This window comes from Trachurus trachurus (assembly GCF_905171665.1).
Source record: "Trachurus trachurus genome assembly, chromosome: 3".
In the NCBI taxonomy this organism is placed as follows: domain Eukaryota; kingdom Metazoa; phylum Chordata; class Actinopteri; order Carangiformes; family Carangidae; genus Trachurus; species Trachurus trachurus.
In genome coordinates, this window is record NC_139893.1 from 7,615,407 (window position 1) to 7,638,131 (window position 22,725).

Here is a 22,725-nt window from a genome sequence, read left to right on the forward strand (position 1 = left end):
TAAAAGTCGTCTCTGCTGTCCATTCTGTACCCGTCGCTTCATAACCAACTCATTAATGCCTGGAAACATGTGTTAAAATGACCGCCTCTATTCACCCACTGGAAATGTACAGTAGGCTGTGGGTCAGTGCTAGCGCTGCTGGGGGTAGTGCTGTCCACTCGACCCTGCCCCCAGCTCCTCAGAGGGCGGTGTGATGAGAAGAAGACATGGGTAACGTTTGGGCATCTGCTCGTGGTAGTCCATGTGTCCCCACTGTCTCTTCCCCACCGACTGGCCTCCGTAGTAAGGGTGAGGCGTCTGATGCTGCGGCCTGGTCGACTGGTACCGGAACCGGCCTCGTGAGCTGTTGTGATACCTGGGGGGGCGGTAACCTCTGCCTCTTCCTCCTCTCGAGTGGCCTCCTCTGTGGCCTCCTCTGTCTGTGGTGCTGATACCTGGCATATTGGTCCTCTTAGGCATCACCTGCAAGATGAAGGAAACCTCTTACTGTATTGTACTGTACTGTGTTATCGTTTTTAAAAGAAATGCAATGTTTGCTATTCAACGGAAATGGATCAAAAACCAGAACATTTTTATGTACAGGATAAATTCCATTTATTCGGGGACTGAATAAAATTAAAAAACAACTATGGTGCACACTCTGTTTTGCCCTAAAATGACCGTTACTAAAAGTGAAAATGCAAAAAGTTAAATTACACCACCATCTGTTATTTTTCCCAATTCCACAAAGAGTGAATAAAGGTCGTCTGCAATTCACCAGACTTATCAATTCAGCCTGAAGGACGATAATGACTCACTTGAGGAAGAGCAAAATTGCAAACTGTATGAGCATCGCCTGAGCTTCTACCAGTCAAAAAACAAGCTGTCTGCCTGTCCATGTGTCTGTATCCTCACATCTAGTGTGAGTGCCACTTCAGTTTGTTTAGAGTGTAAATTTATCATGGTAGCTACATGGTTTAATCAATTACAATAAAATCAATCAAGGAAAAAACGTAGACAGGCCAAGAAAGCAAAATGCACAAAAAAGCGAGGAAAAAACAGACAAGGATAGAGCAATTAGAAACTCAAATTACACCAAAACACTGGGTAGAAAGGTGTGTTTTAAGAAGTTATTTAAATATTGCTGTGGCGGTGATTCTTTATTATGTCACGGAAGACTATTTCATAGGTAAGGAGTGCAGGAGGAGAAGGCCCTGCAGCCAATCATCAGTCACTGGGATTCAGTTGACAATGAGACTTATCAGATATCATTAAAGGGTTTTTGTGTTTTTTGACAAGTGGAAAAAGGGTGTGATGCTCCATCCTCACCTTTAGGACTCTTCCTCTGAACAAGGTCTCATGCAAACCAATGGCACTCTGCACAGAGTCTCGATCAGAGAACTCGATATAAGCAAAGCTGTGGGAGAGGGGGAGAGGAGAGACACACACAACAAAACGGGTAAATTTAAGAATTACAGAATAAAGCGTTAAATAGGGAAAAGTATAAACTTCATGCAGAAGTTGAACCCACCCCTTAGGATGCCCGGAGAACCGGTCACACAGGATGGTAACTCTGTTGACAGGCCCACAGCCGTTGAAATGGATCTCCAGCTCATCTGCAGTAGCGCCGTAGTCTACCTAGGATGTGTCACAGATCAGAGGTGTAAAAAAAACAAAAACCCTCAGAATGACCAAAATATTATTTAATCATACACCAGTCTTACATTTCCTACATAGACTGATCTGTTGTCTGCGTCTATCCTCTCCTCAGGAGTCATATTGTAGAAAGGTCCTGTGAGGGAAACAAAAAAAAAAAAAAAAAAAATTGTAAATGTTTTTGCACATTGTGAATGTACCGTTTACACAGGGGTCGCCCCAGGTGACATGAATACAGCTACGTTTCCATTTCTTACATCATGTCTGACAAAACATCATCTCCCCCTCTGATTGTATTTCCGTGCTAAAGATGAACCAAAAAAAAAAAAAGATAAGGAAAGGCGGAAGAGACGAGGAAGACGCACAGAGGCAGAAAATAGCCAGAGGCAGCACGGAGGACCCTTCTGCTTCTCTGGGGCTCACTGCTTCGTCTCATTGGGCAGTGATGAGGCACATGTGAACACTGTTTTGACCACAGTGAAGTGCCCCAGGTGTTGGCCAGATGGTGGAGGGATGCGGTTACCTCACCTGCCTGGGGGGGGGGGGGGGGGGCTACGCCTGCGATGCTACACACCTGGCTAAAAATACACCGCAGAGGCTTCCCAAACGCATTATCAGTGTTTATCTGTGAAACCAACCACCCTGACACAGTAAGAGACGATGGATGATGAGTTGTGTTAAGACCTTGCGAGGCCGCCTCACCGGGCCGAGGGCTGCTGGTCAGTAGGTGCATCTCTGAAGCGTCGCACCTCTCCTCCTCCTCCTTCAGTCTTTCCGTCTCTTCTTCCATCTCCAGCTCCTGAACTCTGGCCTTGATGGCCGCCAGCTCCTGAGACACAAGGACAGGAAGAACCATTAAAACCATACTCAAGTATAATTCATTGATTGGGATTGGAGACTAGATAAATTAGCATTTTTTGTTTATTTAACCCTCCTGTTGTCCTTCTGGGTCTGTTCACTTCCTCCATCCTTCCTTCCTTTCTCCACAATCCTTTTTTGATCCAGTTGACCTGGTCTGTTCCCTCCCTCCATCTTTCTTTCCCTTCCTTCTTTCCACAATCCTTTTTGCTTCCCTCCCTTCCTTCCCTCCATCCTTCCTTCTTCCTTGACCCAACCTGTTCCCTCCCTCCATCTACAGTATCTATCTTTCCTCCCTTTTTCCCCTTCCGTCTTTCCTCCCATCGTTCCCTTTGTCCTTCCTTCCTTGACCCAGGAGGACAGCAGGAGGGTTGATAAAGTGATCTCATCTTTTTTCTGGTCTGCATGGATTTAAAAAAAAATACTAAACACTTATTATTTGAATGAAACACCAGATGGCCTGCCCTGTTTGGACACATGCACTTTTGTAGTGTCCCAACCAATAGTCCCAACAGAAGTTCAAAGAGTTATTTAATCAAAAAGATATTCTCTAGTCTAAACATTATCAGAGGCATCTAGTTCCACATGGAGGTGACATGAGATTTATGGGCTCTATTTGTGAAATAGAGATTTACCATCTGTATTTTCAGAGGCTAACCCACACTGTAAAATGTGAACATCACCCTGGGAGCTCAGTTATTTCACGGTGGAAACGCAGCGCACCTGCCTGGCTCCACGCCGAGCGGCTCACTCAGCATGTCGCACAGGATGTGGCTCACTGATGTCGTTATGTGCTGCTGCTCTATACGTTTATAGATGCAGATATAAAGGAGGGAGAGATGTATTATAGCAAGTAGCCAGTAGCTCATTGTTGGCGTTTTGTTTGTCCATCGTGACAGCAGCCTCCCCCCACCATCCCCTTCCCCTCGCCCTTCCCGACGCGCGTACGAAACGAACAAACACACAAACAGCCGCTGCAGCATCTTTTCCACATTGTGCACACACACACACCGACACAATTGCCACTCACCGGGTCCTCGGTGAAATGCTCCCCGATGGACTCGCCCTCCAGGTAGCCGTACTCCAGATGATTTTCCGCCATGCTCACTGCTCAAACATGGCATCTGCAAAAAAAAAGGCGACTGTGCAGCTCTCGGGGGCCAGAAAAACCGCCACGAAACAGGATCTAACACGGGCTGATGGTCCGCAGACGCGACACCTGACGACATATGAGGTAAGATAATAGATATCACCTGTGAACGAGACCCATGACGAGCTAGCTTGATTGACAGTGGGGGCGCACGTGAGGGATGGACGCTGGAAGAGGAGGAGGAGGAGGAAGAGGAGGAGGAGGAGGAGGAGGAGGAGGGGGGTGTCTCTACCAGTGCCGCATCCAAGGCAAGAGGGCTGGCTGCCCCCCTTCACCCCCCACCTCAGCTCAACTGCACCATTGATCTGGTTAAATGCAGTTACCGGTAAATAGCACAATAATAATAATAATAATAATAATAATAATAATAATAATAATAATAATAATAATAATAATATTTAAAAAATAATAATGTTTCAATTAAAAAAGCTTATTTAGTTAAAAAGTTAACCATTGATATATTAAACTAAATAGCTAGGTAAATCCTTAAATGCATGGCCATATTTCAATTTAAGAGTAATACATTTATGATGTTACAATTAAAGCAGAAGTAAGCGATCCGGTCATTTTGGCTAACTTCTTGTCAGCCGATGGAGTTAGCAGTCCCCGCCCTCGTCCCTACGTCACCACATTCACGCGCATCCCTTGGCTGCACACACAGAGAGGACCGCCCCTTTATGACGTTCTCTCTCCTCATTGGATAAAGGTTGTAGGATACAAGGAAAGTTTTCTCCTCGGCTTACAGCAGAGCAGAGTGACTGACAGACCCGTGTTTCAGACCAAACACTCTATATAAGTGATTGCTGTCGGAAGATATATTATTTAAGACTTATATTAACACAAATATTCCATTTACTTCTGCTTTAATGATGCCTCTGTTCTACCTTGTCAGCCATGACAGAAATCCACATCCATAACACAATCATGTAATAGGGTAGACTAAGCACTGTGTAGGATTACACTTGCACAATCATCAGACACTTTGTATTTATATCATTGTGTGTGAAGCATCTCTCTTTGATCTCTTTTGGATTTTCTTTTTCCAACCCTACCACACCTACTGTATCAGGAGTAACAGAAAATGGCAATAAAGGCTTTCTGTTTCTATTTCTCAGGACACAGAAGCTGTCTTTTGTGAGACAGAGTGTTTGTATTTTATAGGAAATCATATTCTACCTTATCCAAGACACATTTGGGAGAAGTGTTGTTTAGACTGCACTATGTTTCTCCATCTATCTTATATATATTCCCTTCATGTAAATTGGCGGTAACTTGAGGTTTGGAAGTATCATAGTATCACATTCTGTCTTTATGTATGTCACATTTTCAGTTGTTTTGAGTTGAATCGATGTGTATATGATGTTTATTCTCAGTCAGATCTCACAGCAGTTTTATGGCTCCAGTTTCCCATCAAAATGTTTTGAACACTGTAGCTTTAAACGACTGACTCACTGCAGGTGCCAAAACCTCCAATAGATTTAGTCAGATTAAATCATTAAATAAATCAATCAATTAAATAAAAACATTTAAACTGATTTGCAGCTGTGTTTCAGATACACTTGTGTGTTTCTGGGGGTGTCGTATCAGAATGTGTACTGTATGTAAAGAAGTAAAGCAACAAGAGTGATGAATACTTAATTTTATGTTTTAATTACACAGTTACATTGTTCAACACAGACAATAACCTGAATTAGAATGTTTTACAGCTTCACACATCCAACAGAGCGAACAGTTAAAGAGCGGTATTAGCAACAGGGAGGAAAGCATGCAAGAAATAAATACAAATCAGAATTTAATTCTTCTGGCACAGTTTTACTTCATCTAAAAACGGCAACAGGACTTTCTGAAGAGGGAAATAAAACAAAAGGAGAAAGATCTTCAAAGCGCCAACCTTTCCTACAGAAACGTGTTTTTTCTGTAATAATGTATTGCACAATACAGTATAGAATGCTCCCCTACACATAAAAAAACATAAACCTTTGTTTCAGTTTATGTAAAGGTAAAAACAAGACCATCCTGAGCCATGGCTTTTGTTTTGCCACTTTAGCTTTCTACTGTAGCTATTCATCAGTGCCTGTTTTCACAGGAGGGACGTGTCACCTTCACACCGGATGAGCCTTGAAAACGTCATTGGTAGAGTTACTGGTTTGGGTTAGGGAGAGACGAATGCCAACCTGCTAATATTTGTCTTTTCTAAACATGCGTTTTGCCCATATCATGTACATAGTTAAACAAATAGAAAAGTGGTTGATGTACAGTGTTCGGAGACCTTTGGATGGTATTAACAACAGCAGAGCCCTTATGCGTTTGCCATCTATAATATCTTCACAGAGAAAAAAAAAAAGTAAATGACACCTCGGCACGAATCTCATTTGTAATCGTGATTTGATGAAGCTCACACCCAGCCGAACTAGGACGTGGTTTTGTTCTCTTGTATCCCGTCCAGTGGAAACAGGAGGGAGTATCTCTACAGCTCAGAGTTGTTTTTTTAAAGAGCTGCACCCCTCATATCCCACACGTTAGTGCGACATGAAGGTCTCTGATGCTGGAATATAAGACAAAAACCTTAACCAAAGTGAAATCTAAAGAAGAAAGTTGTAGCTTTTGGTTGTATTTTGGTCATTTAGAAGTGGTCTGTTGGGTTTGGCTTTGTTTAGTTAATCTGAGGGCTTACGAGCAGACATGGAGGAGCACGCACAAAGCACTTTAAGAGCTGCAAGGAACTGCCGTTTAAAAATGACGTGTAGATGTGGATATTATACACAAACACGGTGTTTTACTGCACAAAAGCTGTTGCTACATATTGTGAATCGATCTCCCACTATAGTCTGTCTGGGATGTTTCATTAAAGCTCTGAAGGTTTCAAGTAGTTCGTACAGAGACACAAAGAAGAAGGATAGTTTTTTTCTTTCTTTCTTTTTTTTTTTTTTTTTTTACAAAAACACACACACACTTCACAATTCACACACAAACGCACACATCCACCATGCATTCATTTTTTTTTTTTTTTTTTTATCTCTGCAAGGCTTTGTAACAGTAAGAACACGCAATCAGTAGGCTTTCCCGAGGGAGATGCCTCTATTGTTTTTACAGAAGCACTATTCAGTATGTAGACAACAAGCGCTTTGATTGCTTGAATAGGATTTCTACACATTTCAAAAACTCAGCCGGTTCGGTTCATTGAGCGCGCTCTTCACACTTGTGCTCCGAGTGTGTGTGTGTATTTCAGACACTTTGGTTAACTGCTGTAGTGGAGGTCGAACCATATTTCTGGTCTGTCAATAATACACACTGTGTCAAAGCCTACTATGGCAAAGCAGAAGTACTTTGGTCTGTGCTTTTTATTGGTTTTTAAACAACAAATGGCATGTCATGGTTGATTCTGTGTGTCAGTTTGGTAATATGCAGGTTGTTGCAGTAATGTGTTACTAAATTCAACCAATATCCGTTTGAAGTAGGTGATAAATATTCTTATGCATCACAATTAATGGCAGTTCCTTTCAGCGCTTTTGTTTTTTTTTAACATATACTGTATATAATTTTTCAGACAGATTTGTATGATCGCTTCTGGATGTGCGTTTTCCATGTCTGCTTTGGGCCCAGCTTTTCAAAGTCCAGGTCAACCTCTCCTGGTGGTTAGCTGTATGGTCACAGGAGGTAGCTTGTGTGAGAGGGTGAGGGGTGGGGGGGTCGTGAAGAGTGGTCGGTCTGCGGTAGTAAGTGGAGGAATTAGACAATAGAGGGGATGGGGGAATGACACAAAAAAAAAAGGCTGAGGTCAACACCAAAATTTCCGGTAAGCGTAACACAAATGTGTAAATGCTACACACAGATGCTGGGGTACCTTGTAGCTTATCACATTTGAATCCAATGTCTCAGATCGTCCAAAAAAAACAAAAACAAAAACAAAACAAAAAAAAGCACAATTGACTTTTTCCATGTGTTGATGAATAAAAAGCTTTTTCATTTCCTATGCCAATCACTGCAACAAAAAAAAAAAATTCCAAGTTTGGTCCAAGTGTGTATGAGGCCAACCACGCATCATTTACGGAGATCAATATGAGATCTGGGAGGAGATTGAGTATTTATTAAATTAGCTTTGAAATTTACTGTAGCTTAACACTGGCATATCACTTAACCCCACGGAAACGGAAAATGTCCTGCTGCACCTCGGGTGAAACAAACACTCCTAACCAAACACACATGTACACACACACACACACACATGGATTGATAAGGACCAAGACAGAGGGGTCACTACAGTGCCACTTGAGCCGAAACGATGGCGAGAAACAGAAACATTTGAAATGTTGTATCAAGTTTGACAGTTCTGAACCAAATTTGAAATGGAAACGACACTGTTAACTATTTTTTTTGAAAGTATTGATTCTTTAGAGGCTTTTTGATCAATAGCAGGCTAAGACGCACACTGTTGAGTCTCCCCCCCTGCAGGATATAAACCTCAATAACGCCATTCCATACAAATCAATGCGATTTTTGTGAGAAATCGACATCTTATAATTTGTCAGAGGTTCTCTAATTGTAACACAAAGTAAGAGATTCTTGTAAATTAAGGCCTAATCAGTTCAGAAAACGATCAGAAAGTCTTGTCTTGTCTTGTCCTTCCACCCTTCATCTGTTTTCATGGAGCCGCTTTACCTCTGTTACCAACAGTCTCCTCCACTCAGGGTCACGTGACACTTTGACTTGAGTGAAAATTGAAAGTGTTTAGCTTGTATGAGAGAAAAGAGAAAGAGAGAAGAAAAAAAAAGGAATCGATAAAAATAAAGAAAGAAAATGTACTGTGAGAAAATCATATTCTGGACATTAAACTTTAAAGGTTTCTGTTATTTGGCAAACACATTTTTGGACCTCTTTAAATACTATGTACATTCACATTAAGTTACCGATGTTACTTTAAATATATTTATATGTATCTATATTATATGACACCCTATGGGCAGTTGCTGAGGTTCCATTCAGTAGCTGAATTCTCTTCATATTGCACCTCCGTCCTCTCACTGTCTTACAATGCGAGCAATACAAAATATTCTACAAGAGGGGTTTCATCTCATTAATATAGATACAAGAAAAAAAATCAAACAATAAGTACAATGTGGGACTTCCTCTCATAAAAACGAGTGTCCTTGCTCTGACTTCACTGCTCAGCCCAAACTCAAAGGAGGAAAAAAAAAAGGAAAAGGAAAAGGTAACAGACCAAAAAAAAAACAAAGTCCATCTTTTTTGGATTACACACAAAGGGGGCAGCACATGTGGACAATCAGCGACAAGAGACAATTATTGAAAAAATGAAAAGAGGAACAATATCTACAAGCAGGTTCGAACCCTTCCCATGTGACTGCTCTGAGGCTCCAGGTCAAAGCAGGGCCGTGGTTATAGGCGCAAACTCGAGTCAAGTAGTCGCGGGGAAGAGCGTTGGAAGGGAGGTGTTGAGGAGGGGGTGTTGGGGGGGCAAGGGGAGGTAGAAAGAGAGAGGATAATCAAGTCTACACCACCCTTCACGAGGCTCTTTCATCTGTTCGTCATGCTTTGGAAAAAGGAGGGAGTGAATGTAAAGGTAACAGCAATTCCTTGAAATGTCTCCTCGCTGTGGAGCTTTTTTTTTGTTTTTTCTATTTAAAAAAAAAAAAAACGACTTAGAAACAATCTTCCCATACATCTCCATGTTTATGCGTTGCTTTCTTGGAAAAATGTTTTCAAGCTTGTTTTGAGGTTTTTGGCAGCTCCGTCCGTCCATCCGTCCGTTCGTTGCCGTGAACGTCTCTTCATCTCCTTTTGAGGCCGTGTAGCTTTTCCTTTCCTATGTTTTTTTTTTTTTCCTCTCTGTTACCATTCACAAAAAAATCACACTGTGGCAGGGTTTCTATCCTATCTGTCCGTTTCCTTTTAAGTCTTTGTTGTAGGCAAGTTCACAGCATTGTCCATATTCACTAGTCTGGGCCTTCACTGAGGAATCGCTGTTAGTTTTGTCGAGACTGCAGGAGGCAGCTGCAGATCAAAGCAGGTCACAGTTTCTTTTTTTTTTTGTTTTTTTTGTATGTTTTTTTTTGTTGTTTTTTTATTTTTTCTCTCTTTAACGTCTGACTATCTCTGGGTCCCGTTCTGCAGCGTCTCTGCAGCCTGGTCCTCTCAGGGCTGGCTTATCTGCTGAGGAGGTGATGTTGCTTTGCGTTTGGTTATAAGATGAGTGCTTCTCCTTATCGCTTACTTACTCACTTTGGCAGTGTTAATACAAAGGTTTGGATCATGTTACTTTTCATCTTTGAATTCATTTGGGTTCAACAATGGTGCAGAGAGGTGAGTCCGGTGTAGATTTTCTTGGCTCGCTAGCAAGGTAGTTAGCAGTTTAAAATTAATTTACTCTCATATCGTTATCATCGTCAGCATCATCAGCATCTCTATTATTCTTTATTTAGAATATTTGGACTTTTCTTCATCATTTTCCCTTAAAGCCAGAAAGAAACGTTTCATAAATACTAAGCTGTGTTTCTGAGGAGTTAATCGCATCACAGGTTTTTCCCCTTCCATCATCCATTAAAAAAAAATAAAAAGAAGAAGGTATTACGCTCCTCGCCTGTCTCCATTGGGACACCGTGTCACATCAGTGAACTGTTTGGACTAGTAGTGCACATCTCAGGGCTGGTTGCTGTTCTCTCATTGGTACTGAATTAAAGGGAAATCCTACCCAAGTGCTAATCGGCCTTGTCACCCCGCCCCCCCTCACCGGTCGATGTTTCCTTGCTACAGCCCTTGTCTCTTGTCCTTACATGGACACTATCCACCATGTTTACATGGCGTCAAAGCTCAAGTTCTCAGAAAACACTTCTGATATGTTTCTATTACAGAGATAGGAGACACTGCACTTGTTCATGCTTTTACACTACACTCAACCCCAGGCTGGAATCTGTGTATGTGGTTGTGAAAGACACAAAAAAAGCTCTTTTTTCTTTCTTTTTTTCAGGGGGGGAGTTGGCGAGTTGAGTCCGTCATCGGGTGAGAAGATTTTTCAGAAGAGCTCAGGACAAAAGGGGAAATAAGGGCCGACCGACGCTGGGGGAGGAGGAGGAAAGGGAGCAAGGTGTGATGAAGATTCCTCAGTTTGGTTTTGTGTGGAGTGTTGGGCTCTGTCGCATCCGGAGCGCAAGGAGTGAGTGGGGGGGTGTCGTGTCGGGACGTCAGCGAGAGGTGGCGTCCAGCAGGGCGGGGGTGGCCGGGGTGGTGGAGCGAGAGGCACTGCTGGAACTGCTCTCCTTGGGGCTGGCCGACACGCTCCCGCCCCCGCCACCGCCGCCGCCGTTGCCCGCCGCCCCGCCCGCGATGCTGCTCTGGCCCACCAGGGACAGCGCTCCTGGAGGTGCGCCGCTCTCCGAGTGGGTGGGGGGCGCGCCGGAGGATGCGGCGGATGAGGAGGAGGAGGGGACGCCGCTGCCCCCCGGCAACCCCTGCAGGCCCTGGCCGCAGACGTGGTGGTGCTTCTCCCAGTCTTTGTGTTGGCAGAAGGAGCCGCAGTAGCGAGCCGTGTTGCAGCCGCTGCACGTCTCACTGGCCTTCCTCCCGCAGTTCCAGCAGCTCTGGTGAGACAGTGGGGAGAGAGTGGGTTGATAAAAATAAGTCTCTTTTTTGTTCCCAGGATACCACAGAGCTTTTCTTTTTCCTTACATAAACAGATATTGAAAGCTAAAATAAGTCAATTGTATAATCTGGTTCATATGTCTGAGCCTCATTTTTCCCTGTTACTCTATGCGCAGAGATTTGCAACATCTCTCTCATCCTTCCCTCTTCATTGCAGGAAGAAACTTATAGAGGCGACTTTTATGTCAGTTTTAGATTATGGAGACATTTTATACAGGCATGCATCAGCTACAACTCTACATCCACTTGACACCGTTTATCATTCAGCCCTGAGATTCATTACCGGCGACAGCTACAACACCCATCATTGTGACCTGTATTCTAAAGTTGAATGGCCCTCGCTATCTAACAGGCATGATAGACACTGGATTTTATTTATTTTTAAAGCTCTCACTGGCCTCTTACCATCCTATATTAACTCTTTAATATCTTTTAACGTAAGCCTCTATCCAAGGACTGGCTCACACTGCAGGTTCCCTCTGTTAATACTGAATTTGTTAAGTCCAATTTTTTCTTTCTTTTCAATCTGCAAAACCATCTGAAACTTACCACACTTTCATCATTAGGACAATTTAAATCAATAACTGCATCTTATTTTACCTCCAACTGCTCCTGTTTTTAACTAGACTTCTCTGTTTTTAATTTATCTTCGTCACTTTACTTTTTGATATTTCGTATTTCGGATATGCTTGTATGCTTCAAACGTTTTGTGTTGTGTCTTGTCCGCGGATATGCTTATGTATGTCTCAAGCATTTTGTGTTACAGTATGTCTTGTCCTCAAATGTTTTGTGTTTTGTCTCGGCTATATTGCAAATGAGGTTTGAAATGAGTTTAAATAACGGCTCCGAGACCTGTTTCCATCACCAGCGGTTTGTGTTACCAGCAGGTGGTGGTCAACTGCTCTGTAATGGCCTCAGCCTGGCACTCTGCTCCAACCATCTGGGTCTGTCTGCTTTTATTTACAAAGACAACTGGACTGCTTCTGCAATAATGATGACAACCTGCTGCAGCGCCGAAACCCGGAGCGGCCAGCTGTATGGATTACACAACACCAACACAACACAACGGAGCAAAAGCGAAGGGGGGAAACGGATGGAGCTTGAGGGGCTAACACTGAGGGGCTAAATGAGGCCAGGGGGTCTGTGGTACTCACTTCACTGGAGTCCTCCTGTTGGTTGATGACCGTTAGCGCGTCCTCGGAGGCTTGCCTCTTGGCCTCGGCCAGCGCCCGCTCCATTTTAGAGCGTTCGGCCGAAATCATCTCGTGCGCCTTCCTCTCGGCGTCGGACACGGCCTTCTGCAGCTCTGACATCGCCTGTCGCTTCACCTCGTTCACAGCCTCCTCTGAGAGATAGAACAGAAAGAGAAAGACAGAGAGAGATAGAGAGAGAGGTGTTAGTGCTAATGACCATCGTCCCATCCGGCCCGCTCCTTCATCCTTTATTGAGGCTCTTTAAGCTGCCATCTTGTTGTGTCTCAGCGAACAGATGTACATCATCCAAGATTTAAAACTTTCTGCCAGAAAAGGGAAACAGCCAGACTTCAATAATTAATTCATACACGTCTGGCCACAATCATTTTCAGCGCTGACAACAGCAGATGTCTCCAAAGTTTTGTCACCAACTTGGCTGTTCATCCAACATCCTGGGATTCCCTGTTTGCACGATTATCATCTTGTCGTGAGAATCATTTTTGATAGAAGTTGTTAGATGGGAGTTTATTGAGACGAGGAGTGGATGATTTCCCCCAGCAGTGGGCGAGCCTATCCTCCACTGCGGGGCTTCCTGTGATGTGGATTTTTATCGCATATTTATTTATTTTTTGTTCCTCTAGAACAAGCACAAAACTGTATGAGTGAGGAAGCTGTGTTTTTACAACAGGCAGGTGTGTAGACTCCTTTCCAGATGGCAGTCTAAAATAGAAACTTCCCCCTGCCCCTTCTCAGTAAGAGCCAGGAGTGATTACATTTTGCCATCTTTCATTATCGGCCTCACGGCACACGACAAAAATGTACAGTTGCGCGCCGGTTTCCACGTGAGAAATAGGTTGCCAAATATACACTATTTATTAATCAAACTCTAACGCGGTGATCACAACGTATGAATTCCCCCTACAATGTCATTTTCTCCCTCTGCCGTCACTGACAGCAACATTTTTACAGACTAAATGATTTTTCTTCCTCCTGCTCCACCTCCTCCAGATGTGCCAAGTACACACACACACACACGCACGCAACGCACCGAGACACAGATGACACACATACAAGTGGCTCTCCAGATGTGTTAGCCCAACCAAGTGGGAGGCGAGACTGATGCTGTTCTCTCCACTGCTCTCTATTTCCTCCAGTCGCTGTTTGTTTGAGAGAGAACTCATAAATAACTGTCACTTTTCCTCGCCGCTCCACTCCGCTTGTTTCAAACTACTGTGTGAAAAGATAGGCAGGGGGAGGAGGAGAAGGAGGAGGTGGGGTGGAGGGGGGGTTGTTGCATGTGTGCATACTATGTCTGTATGTGCATGCGTGCATGTCAGCGCCTACTTCCTATGCTAAAAAGTTAGTATCCTGCCAATCCTGTCAACGCACAGTCGCACTCAGACACACGTCTCCATACTTCCCCTCATCCTGTCTCTACCTTTATCCTTCATTTCATTCCTACTCCTCTTTCTCTTCTCTCCTCCACCCCTCCTCCTCCTCCTCTTTCTTTCTTCTTCTCCCTCTTTTGCAAACACTATCTGCATTATCCCGAGCTTCTCAATTATCTGGCCTAATGCATGCACCACTAAGATTAGTTTGCAAATTTAATTAATTCTTATCAAGGAGACTGCATAGCAGATGCTGGGGCAATTAGCACTTAATGGAAAACATGGGGGCAGCAATATTAACGTTTTAATTCCACAGGGATTTGGCAAGTCCCTGAGACGTGTTATTTCTGTCTGCGTTTTCACACTTCAGATCTTGTTTTTCAAAAGCAGAGCAGTCTCTCAACCTGAACCAGACCAGAGAATACGTGTCTGGTTTTAATTAAAGGCAAGAGGTGCTGCAGCTCCGTCAGGCATCAGGCTGACTACCTGGCTGCTGAGATAGAGGTGACATACACACACACACACACGCGCACGCACTCTTACTCAAACACACATACACACTAGAGGTGAGATGTTGGGAGTGAGATATGTTACTCACCCTGCTTGTTTTGGAGGTGCTTTAGTGCTGGGGAGAGCGGGATGCTTGTAGTACCTGTATGAAAAACAACTGCAATTAAAAGAGCTTTTTTCTGCCGGTGAAAATGCAGCACAGTGTTTTGCCAACAGCAGCAGCATCTTTCCTCCGCAGGGTATTGGAGTATGACTGCAACATAATAGTGCTGGGACCGGGGGGGTGGAACAAAGGCTGAGCCAGGTGAGACTCCTGGGATGGGCTCTATCTAAACATGCAGAATACGAGAAGAAGCTGCCGGCCCATGCGGTGCAACACTCCCCCTCACCTGCTCTGCCTCCAAATGGGTCATAAATAAGAACAACGGTCCAGATTTGTTTATGTCTACATTGAAACGTCTGCATTTGACTCAAAAAATGTAATATTCTACTGTGCATGAGGCTAGAAAACAGTCACATTGAAAAAAATAGATGTAAAAAAAAGTGTGTGTTTCGTTTCTCAGGACAATGGAGACAAGTTGAGCTCCCAGCTGTGCTGCGCTGCGCTGCTGCGGCCTGCTTTGAGCCAGGTGACTGCATTTTCACTGCAGCTCTAACTGCAGTGGCCTTTCATAGTGGTGACAGATGGACGACATTTTGCCCTAATGACACACGGTGTCTCCAATCCTCTGGCCTGATGGACCTACAGCTGCAAAAAAAACAACCTTTTCTGCCTGTCTCAGTAGCTCGGGGTGAGGCCCGTCAAGACTGATGATGCCAATTGTGTGTGTGTGTATGTTTTGTTAGCCTGTGCAGGGGTCAATCATCAAGACAATATAAAGGAAAAATGGGATGTTTAGCTCTTACCGGCTTTCCTCCAGATCTCTTCTGGCAGGTATCCTGAGGGAGGCCTGTGTAAGAAGTCTCGGTGGATCTCTGAAACACACATGCAGACACACACTCAATCTCAATTACACACGCACACACAATCTCAATTACACACACACACACACATCCACAAGTCTCCCCTATAGTTCCCAGTGCTATTTCTTTTTTTCTTTTTTCTTTTTTAAGCAATACAAAATAAGTGTGTGTGTGAAAACATGAATAAATAAGCTGTCATCAACTTTTCCAGCCATTTCAGAGAAGAAATGGATCCTGGGAGTTACAAGTGAATACAAATCCTAATGATGAATGAGCATGCTGGCAGCATGAGTGTGTAATCAGTTGTTTAAAGATCCAGGATGTTGTGTGTAGATTTGTATTGCCTCACAGTGTGAGCTGAAATTTGTATATTTGGAGAGAAAATATGATCCAACTGGCTCTTTGTGTTTCAAATTGATACATTAAATCAGATTTCAGATAAGCCCTACCTTGTTGTGAGTGTTTTTTTTTTTTTGCTTTGCCAAACATGCTGCACCCTCTGTGTGTGTTTGTCTACCTGTCTGTCTGCCTGTCTGCCTTTCAGCAGCCGAGGGAGTTCCTATGGGCAGTGCCTCGCTGCTGCTAGCTGTGTTGGAGGAGGAGTTGTGGTGAGGAGTAGGAGGAGGAAGAGGAGGAGGAAGGCAGTGCTGTCCGTTGCTCCCACCTTTTTTCATCTCCTCCACGTCGCTGTAGCGCCGGATCCAGTGATTCATCTCCTCGCGGTCGGCCTCCTGGCAGCGGCGCAGCACCGTCAGAGAGCGCCGCGTCTTCTCCACCATGTCCATGATGCAGTTCAGGAGCTGCGGCGGGGATGAGCGGAAACATTTTACTTGACGCGATAAAGGAACAGTAAGGAGAAGCCTGACATTCATTTGACATTTAGCTCAAAATGCAAAATCCTCACATCTCCCTAAATCACAAAAACTTTTTATCACTGACACTTAGGGGTGGGAATCTTTTACTGTCTCACCATTAGATTCGATTCTGATTTTTGGGGCTACGATTCGATTCAAAATCGATTTTTGATTCAAAACAATTTGATTCATAATGATTTTTGCTTCAGTCGATCGGTGTGCAAAGGATCCTCATGATCTACTCCAGTCTGCTTTGCAAGACAGAATGACTAAAGTGTCTTTTTACATTTCAAACATGTATCCATGCTTAGATGGAATTGTTGAAACTGTTGCATAAAAGCAATATCGCATAATTTGCTTAAGTAACAAAATTGTGCCTCTTTATTAAAAAAAATAGTGCAGTTAAACATGCTGCCTGGAGACGACAGCCAGCAGATTTGTTTCATTTTTTTTATTTTTTAAAATCGATTTTGGGACATTTTACTATATCGATTCTGAATCGTATTAAATGAGAATTGCGATTCTTATGTGAATCGATTTTTTGGCACACCCCTGCTGACACTGTAGTAGACTTTTTTGAAATGATCCAAACTTGATAAATCCTTGAAAAACTTCAACTCTGCTCCATTCAAAAGGAGCGAGTTCCTCTCTGTAGCCGCTGCGCTGGTGTGTAAATCTACACACTATTTTAATCCTTCCCAAAACACATTCCGCCGAGCTAACGTGTCATGTTTTTTTTTGTGTGCGCCTGTCTGTGCCCAATCTGTTGGTGGGTTTGTCGGTGAATCTCAGCGTCTGAGAAGCGTTAACAGCGACCATGAATTAACAGCTGGACTGACGATGAAATTGTTGAGCCAGTTCCTTCCACCCTTCTGCTCCCTTCTCTGCCAACTCAACAGATTTCCTCTCATTTCTCTCCTTCCCCGCTCTGTTGTAAACAGTGTCACTTTTTTTTTTTTTTTTTCCACAGTGCCCTGTGTTTCCAGACTGGCCCAGTCTGCTAAATGGGTTTAGCATGGTTGACATTCAATCCATATCATTATTCCCATTCATCTTTCCCTCTCTCTGCCTCTGCCTCCTTCCCTCCATCTCTCTCCCCTCCCTCCCTCCCTCCCCCTCCCCTCTGAGTTAGCTATATTTATTTCAGTGAAGTGTTTCTAATTTGGCAGGGGTCCAGGCCTGGCCGGTTCTCTCCATGACTGCAGCTCTTGTCTCAGCTGCTCTCCCCAGCTGGAGCTGCTCTCTGCTAGGTCCTGAGCTCCATCTGGGGCCCTGTTTCTGTGTGTGTGTGTGTGTATGTGTGTATGTGTGTATGTGTGTATGTGTGTGTGTATGTGTATCTGTGTGTGTGGTGTAGATGATTTTGCCTTCAGTTGGGTGCCAGGGAGCCAGATAGGTATCTGTCTGTTGTTCATTCACCACATGGCCCTCATAAGGTCAGCTGTCCATCAACTGCTAACTCAGACGGGGGGACGGAGACTCATCTGTCTGTCATCGGTCCCCGTCCCTGTCATCTGCATGCCATCTTTAGCACTGAAACTAACTTTAATCACCTGCTGCTGATCCTCCCCTCCCCCTCCCCCTCCCTCTCTCTGTTTTATGGTGTTTATGAATGAAACAAAGAGGCGGCCGACGTTAAAGTGACGTACATTATCGAGGTGCTTCCACTCCTCCGCCCACTCTCGATCTGTCAGACGGTGGTCGATCACCTCCTCTTGGCGAGCGCCGTGCACCGCTGCAACAATGATACATTTCTGTTAGACTCGTACATATACAGTGCAGTTTACAGTATAGTGTGATGTGTAATGTTGACTGAGAAATACACCGCAGCAGTTTGGTGGAAACCAGACTATCGGTGCTAAACTACATTATCAAACTAGACCTCTCAAGTGATTCATCCACACAACATTCACATCTGGTTAGGATATTACTTTTAGTTACTTTGGCTGTGCACTCTCGAGCACATTTTTCTCTTGTTATATCCCATAATAAACTATTGAATTTTGTATTTTCTCTGATTTATGATTGGTAACTGTTTATGATTTCTGTCTGTGGTGTGCATTTTTGTGTTATTTATTATATTCTTATTCTTCTACAAATGACTTGCTGCTGTAAAGGACGTTGAGGTTATGTAAAATTAAATCTGCTCTATAAATAAAATCGCCTTGCCTTTGCAACACCTTGAGAACTCCCACAAGACTATTCAGCTGAAGTACGACCACAGTAACTTCATGCTACATTTGCAGAATCAAATCCAATACAATACACTGTTTTATCGCTTGGATTTATAACACAGGTGCCGATACTTTCTCCTCATTTTTTAAACCAGTGAGACAATTTCATGTCTTTCCTTTTGGGAAAAGCAGGAGGAAGGCATATATGGTTGCCACAGTTGTAGCACATGGGCATGTACGGCTGTGAGCTTTATATAGCCACGCTGCCACAAGGATTATCACACTGGAGTGACAACTGGCCTTTGTTCTTCTTATACACCCCTCTGACATATACACGAGCCCACACGGTCTCGAACATACAACTGCGGAGTGTGCGAGTGCAGATCTGCAGCTTTATCTGTCTCCCCCACGTCAACGCGTCCCAACTGCTCTACTCTACCTGTCGGCCGGTGCCTGTCTCGGGCGTCGCGGTGTTCAGGATGCCTGTAAGCGTCTCTGTATTGGTGCGCCAGGGCCATGTCTTCTAAGCGATAGTGCTGGGGTCCCACTTGTGGGTTGGGCGGGTGGGGCAGGCCGTTGGGCGGGTGCGTGGGGAGGCCGTTGGGAGGCGGGTGAGCGGGGAGACCCGTGCTGGGGCTGAAGCGCTGGCTGGGGCTGATGGTGCAGGGCCGCTTGGCTAGGTGCTCGGGGTGCAAGCCTTCTCTCTCCGAGCTGTCTTTGGTCCTGTGGAGGAGGACAGGGGAGTGGGTTAAAACACTGTGTAATATTAACACCAAGGGTTAAATGTGAATTGTGACTTGATTTACACTAATAAATGTGACTTTTCCAATGGAAAATGATAGAAAATGAATAAAGAGGAGGATATGTCAACATCACAACAACAAATGCAAACTGTTAAGAGAAGAATCAAAGAAAAGAAACAACCAAAATCATGAGATCAAAGTCAAACTTGTAGGCCTCAAGTGTTTTCCCAGCAGGATTACACGTGTGAAATTTCCAAATTCATACTTTTTCCAGACCCTAATTTCCAGACTTCTTGGTAAAAAAAAAAAAAAAAAATCAAATAATTGGCCATATTTGAGTAAATAGATGTGTATCAAGTAATAAATCATGCAATAATTTGTTCATTTGTTTTCATTATTCTGAATGTGTATGCCATTATGTCACCAAATAATTTCCAGGAGATTGTAGCTCGGTACAATAGCGCATACAAAATAAATAATTAACCCAAATAACTTCAGATAAGACCAAATCCAGATAAGTATTAAGATAAATGTATTTCCATACAATAGTTTCCATTTTCCATACTTTTCCAGACCTGGAAATGCATAAAATCAAATTCAATACTTTTCCATGCTTGCGTAGTAATGTGTGTATAGTGCATTGTGATGGTCATATTACTATTCAACAGTGTTCACCCGAGAGCAGATTCAGCAGCTAGGGATCGCTGCTGAACCAGTCAGACGTTGTTTTGACTCAAATGTGACTAAATATCTGCAAAATCTGCAACTGCATGACTCATTTCTCACCTCCGCTTTCCTCAGAAATTGGTTCCTGACACCATGTAAATGGATAAATGGAGGAGAATTACATCTGTGTGAACCTATGTCATCTTTCCCTTGGCTAGTCTGTCCGCGGCTTCGCCAGACCACAATTAGTAATGTGAAAACCGTATGGCAGAGCCAGCGTATTACTTCATAGTTCAGGAAAACATGCCCCAGCAAGGACCTTAACACCCTGAACACTACAACCAAGAGGCAAGAAAATAGATATGATTCATTCCCTGATGTGTAAATGTGTTTTTCTATGTTTGTGATGAGCTAGCATCGCCTATCACTAGCGTACAGTACACACTACAGTATGTGTATTTGTCATACTGTAAAACCACTTAAAGCAACAGTGGCGCTTTACAGCAGCCCCAGATGCAACAAGAGCTTTATAACTCTGTGCAGTGATGCGAGTATAATAAGATGTGACTTTTTCGCTCCGAGTGCCACTGTGAACAGATTATCCGTCAAATTGGAAATCGCAGTTTACCATAAACTGTCATAATAATTTATTTTCAAAGATTACAACATCTGGTGTTGTTGACTGTACCTGTTGGAGGAGGCTCCAGCAAGGAACACAAACTTGTTTTTGAGAGTTCAACAACTCCCACGCGGTGTATGCAAACACTTACACTCTCTCTCTCACACACACACACACATACATCCACGTGTGTCCGTGTATCTGAGCTGAGAGCTGCTTGTTGTTCAGTTACAGTACGGCTGAGGCTTTCGCACAGCTGTACGCCATATGTATCAAACAAAGCCAAGTCCAACTGTACACGCTGCGTCTCGAGCTCTTAATCTGAATATCCCTCAGCCTACTCTTAGATTGCAAGTATTTCTCCCGCTCCCTCCCACTCTGCTCTCAGGCTTAAGGGGCAATATGGGCTGAACGCTGTGTGTTTGGCAGATGTTTAGTGACACTCATTTGTGTCTGTGTACTTTAGCTGGGTGTGTGTGTGTGTGTGTGTCTGTGTGTGTGTGTGTGCAAGAGGTTGTGTTTTTGAGCCATCTGGACAGTTTAAATGGGAGTGTTGATATTAATCTGTTTAGCTGGATGGCAATAGCCAGGCATTCGGATGGAAATCACTCCTTATCGTCCTGGGGATCAAAGGCGAATAAATGCAACGCTGGCCTTGTGTAGATATTATGTGTTTATGTTTGTGTGTATATATGTGTATGCGTATGTGTGTATGTGTGTGTGATCCATGTGTATATTTGTGCATGTCAGCTACACTCACACACACATCCCTGGCTCTAGTATCTGACAAATCAGAGGAACAGCTGGCACAACGTAGGCCCTGCCCCAGCTTGACCCAGCCCCCACTACTACCCCCACTACCCCCACCCCCACATGCCCCAGCAGCCCGGCCTGCTGTGTATAAGCCAGAGGTTGGGAGGCGGAGGTGTGTGGATTACAGTGGGATTGCACATTCTGCCCCAACCCCTAGTCCCATCCACACCACAGCCATCACCACCATCACCAGCAGCAGCAGCAGCAGCAGCAGCTCCCCACACCTCCCCTCACTCAGGATGTGCTCAGTGTTACGGTCAGCACATCACCATCTGGACACATCCCTGACATATGGACGGCTGCTGGGAGCCTGCAGGTCAGGCGGTCGGAGAGAGGGAGGGAGAGAGGGAGAGGGGGAGAAAGAAAGAGGTGAGGAGGACAGAATGACAACGGCAGTAAGAGAAGATGACGGAAAAGGGAAGAGAGGGAAATTCTTGTTAATTCTCTCATGTGACATCTTCTTAGCCGGGTGAATAAAGCAGGGTGCCAGGGAGCAGCAATGTGGGACAATAGTAAAACCATAGCTCACTGCTGGTCTCTCTCTCTCTGTCTGGTTGTACTTCCCTCCCTTCCTTTCTTCTCTGGCTCTCTCTCCCTTTTGCTTCTCGACGTCTCTCTTTATTTTCCTCCTCTACATTTATCTCGGCCGTCCCTCCCGGACAGCTGGCAGAGCCGGCCTGGCATCAGGGCTGTCCAGACTGCTGCCTCCCGCACACAGGACTTACAGCCTCCCCTTGTCACTTGGCATTCGTAAAATGCCCTGAAAGAATTAATTTATAACACTGTCTGTGTGAGAGTTTGCCAACGTATGTGGGCCGCTGAAGTCTGTCTGTGTGTTTGTGTGTGTGTGTTTCCTTGTGTTTAATGGAGGGACACTACCTGTCAGGGGTCCTCCGCTTGCCATGCTCATTCATCTCCAGCATAATCTCGGAGGAGTCGAGGGGCGAGCTGGCGTTGGCGTCCAGGAGAAGCTGCTCGTGTTGGGCCAGATACTGAGCCGGTGTCTGCTTGGCCAACCTGGCACAGTGGAGCAGCTCTCTCTGCAGCAGAGGCAGGTTTGCCTTCAGTGGTAAGAAAAAAACAAAACAAGAAGAGGAAAGACCTCTGGATTAGTAATGAAACAAACTGCTATTTAAATGATGGAGCCACTGTGAAAACTGACATCACATCATGATGGTGTCAGTTGATTTCTGCTCTACATATGTTTACTTCTCCCCTACAATAAACTGTTCTAGTTACAACTTCTCAATGGTGACTAGCCCATTAACACGACCAATGAGGAAATGCCAACTCGGTCACATGGCACTGTGCTGACCAATGACAGAGCTGTGATTCAGTCAGTGAGGACAGACCTGGCCCTGCCACTGCAGTCCAGCTGTAAAGAAAGTGATAGATGAAGAGACGGGATGAGATAAGACAGGTCCCCTGACACATTCCTCTGCCATGTGTCTCTCTTTCTCTCCAGGGTGTGCTGGTGCGTATATTGTGTGTGTGTGTGTGTGCGTG

The 22,725-nt window shown here is 44.3% G+C and overlaps 2 protein-coding genes across 2 annotated transcripts in view; both read right to left on the minus strand.

Moving 5' to 3' along the window:
- Nucleotides 1-129: 129 nt before the first annotated feature.
- pabpn1l (PABPN1 like, cytoplasmic) lies at nt 130-3,595 on the minus strand (the record flags this gene model as incomplete). The annotated part of the gene is made up of 6 exons (XM_083969314.1): nt 130-462; nt 1,309-1,396; nt 1,511-1,617; nt 1,704-1,771; nt 2,320-2,464; nt 3,524-3,595. 6 exons carry the CDS (start codon nt 3,593-3,595, stop codon nt 130-132), a joined length of 813 nt encoding a protein of 270 aa, XP_083825440.1.
- A 7,090-nt stretch (nt 3,596-10,685) lies between these two features.
- Nucleotides 10,686-22,725, minus strand: part of cbfa2t3 (CBFA2/RUNX1 partner transcriptional co-repressor 3) — a 30,926-nt gene continuing 18,886 nt past the window's right edge. The window contains 7 exon segments of the mRNA XM_083995322.1: nt 10,686-11,235; nt 12,451-12,641; nt 15,294-15,362; nt 15,868-16,150; nt 17,854-17,939; nt 18,818-19,100; nt 22,098-22,280. Of these exon segments, the coding sequence (XP_083851448.1) occupies nt 10,840-11,235; nt 12,451-12,641; nt 15,294-15,362; nt 15,868-16,150; nt 17,854-17,939; nt 18,818-19,100; nt 22,098-22,280 (1,491 nt within the window). The 3' untranslated portion in view covers nt 10,686-10,839.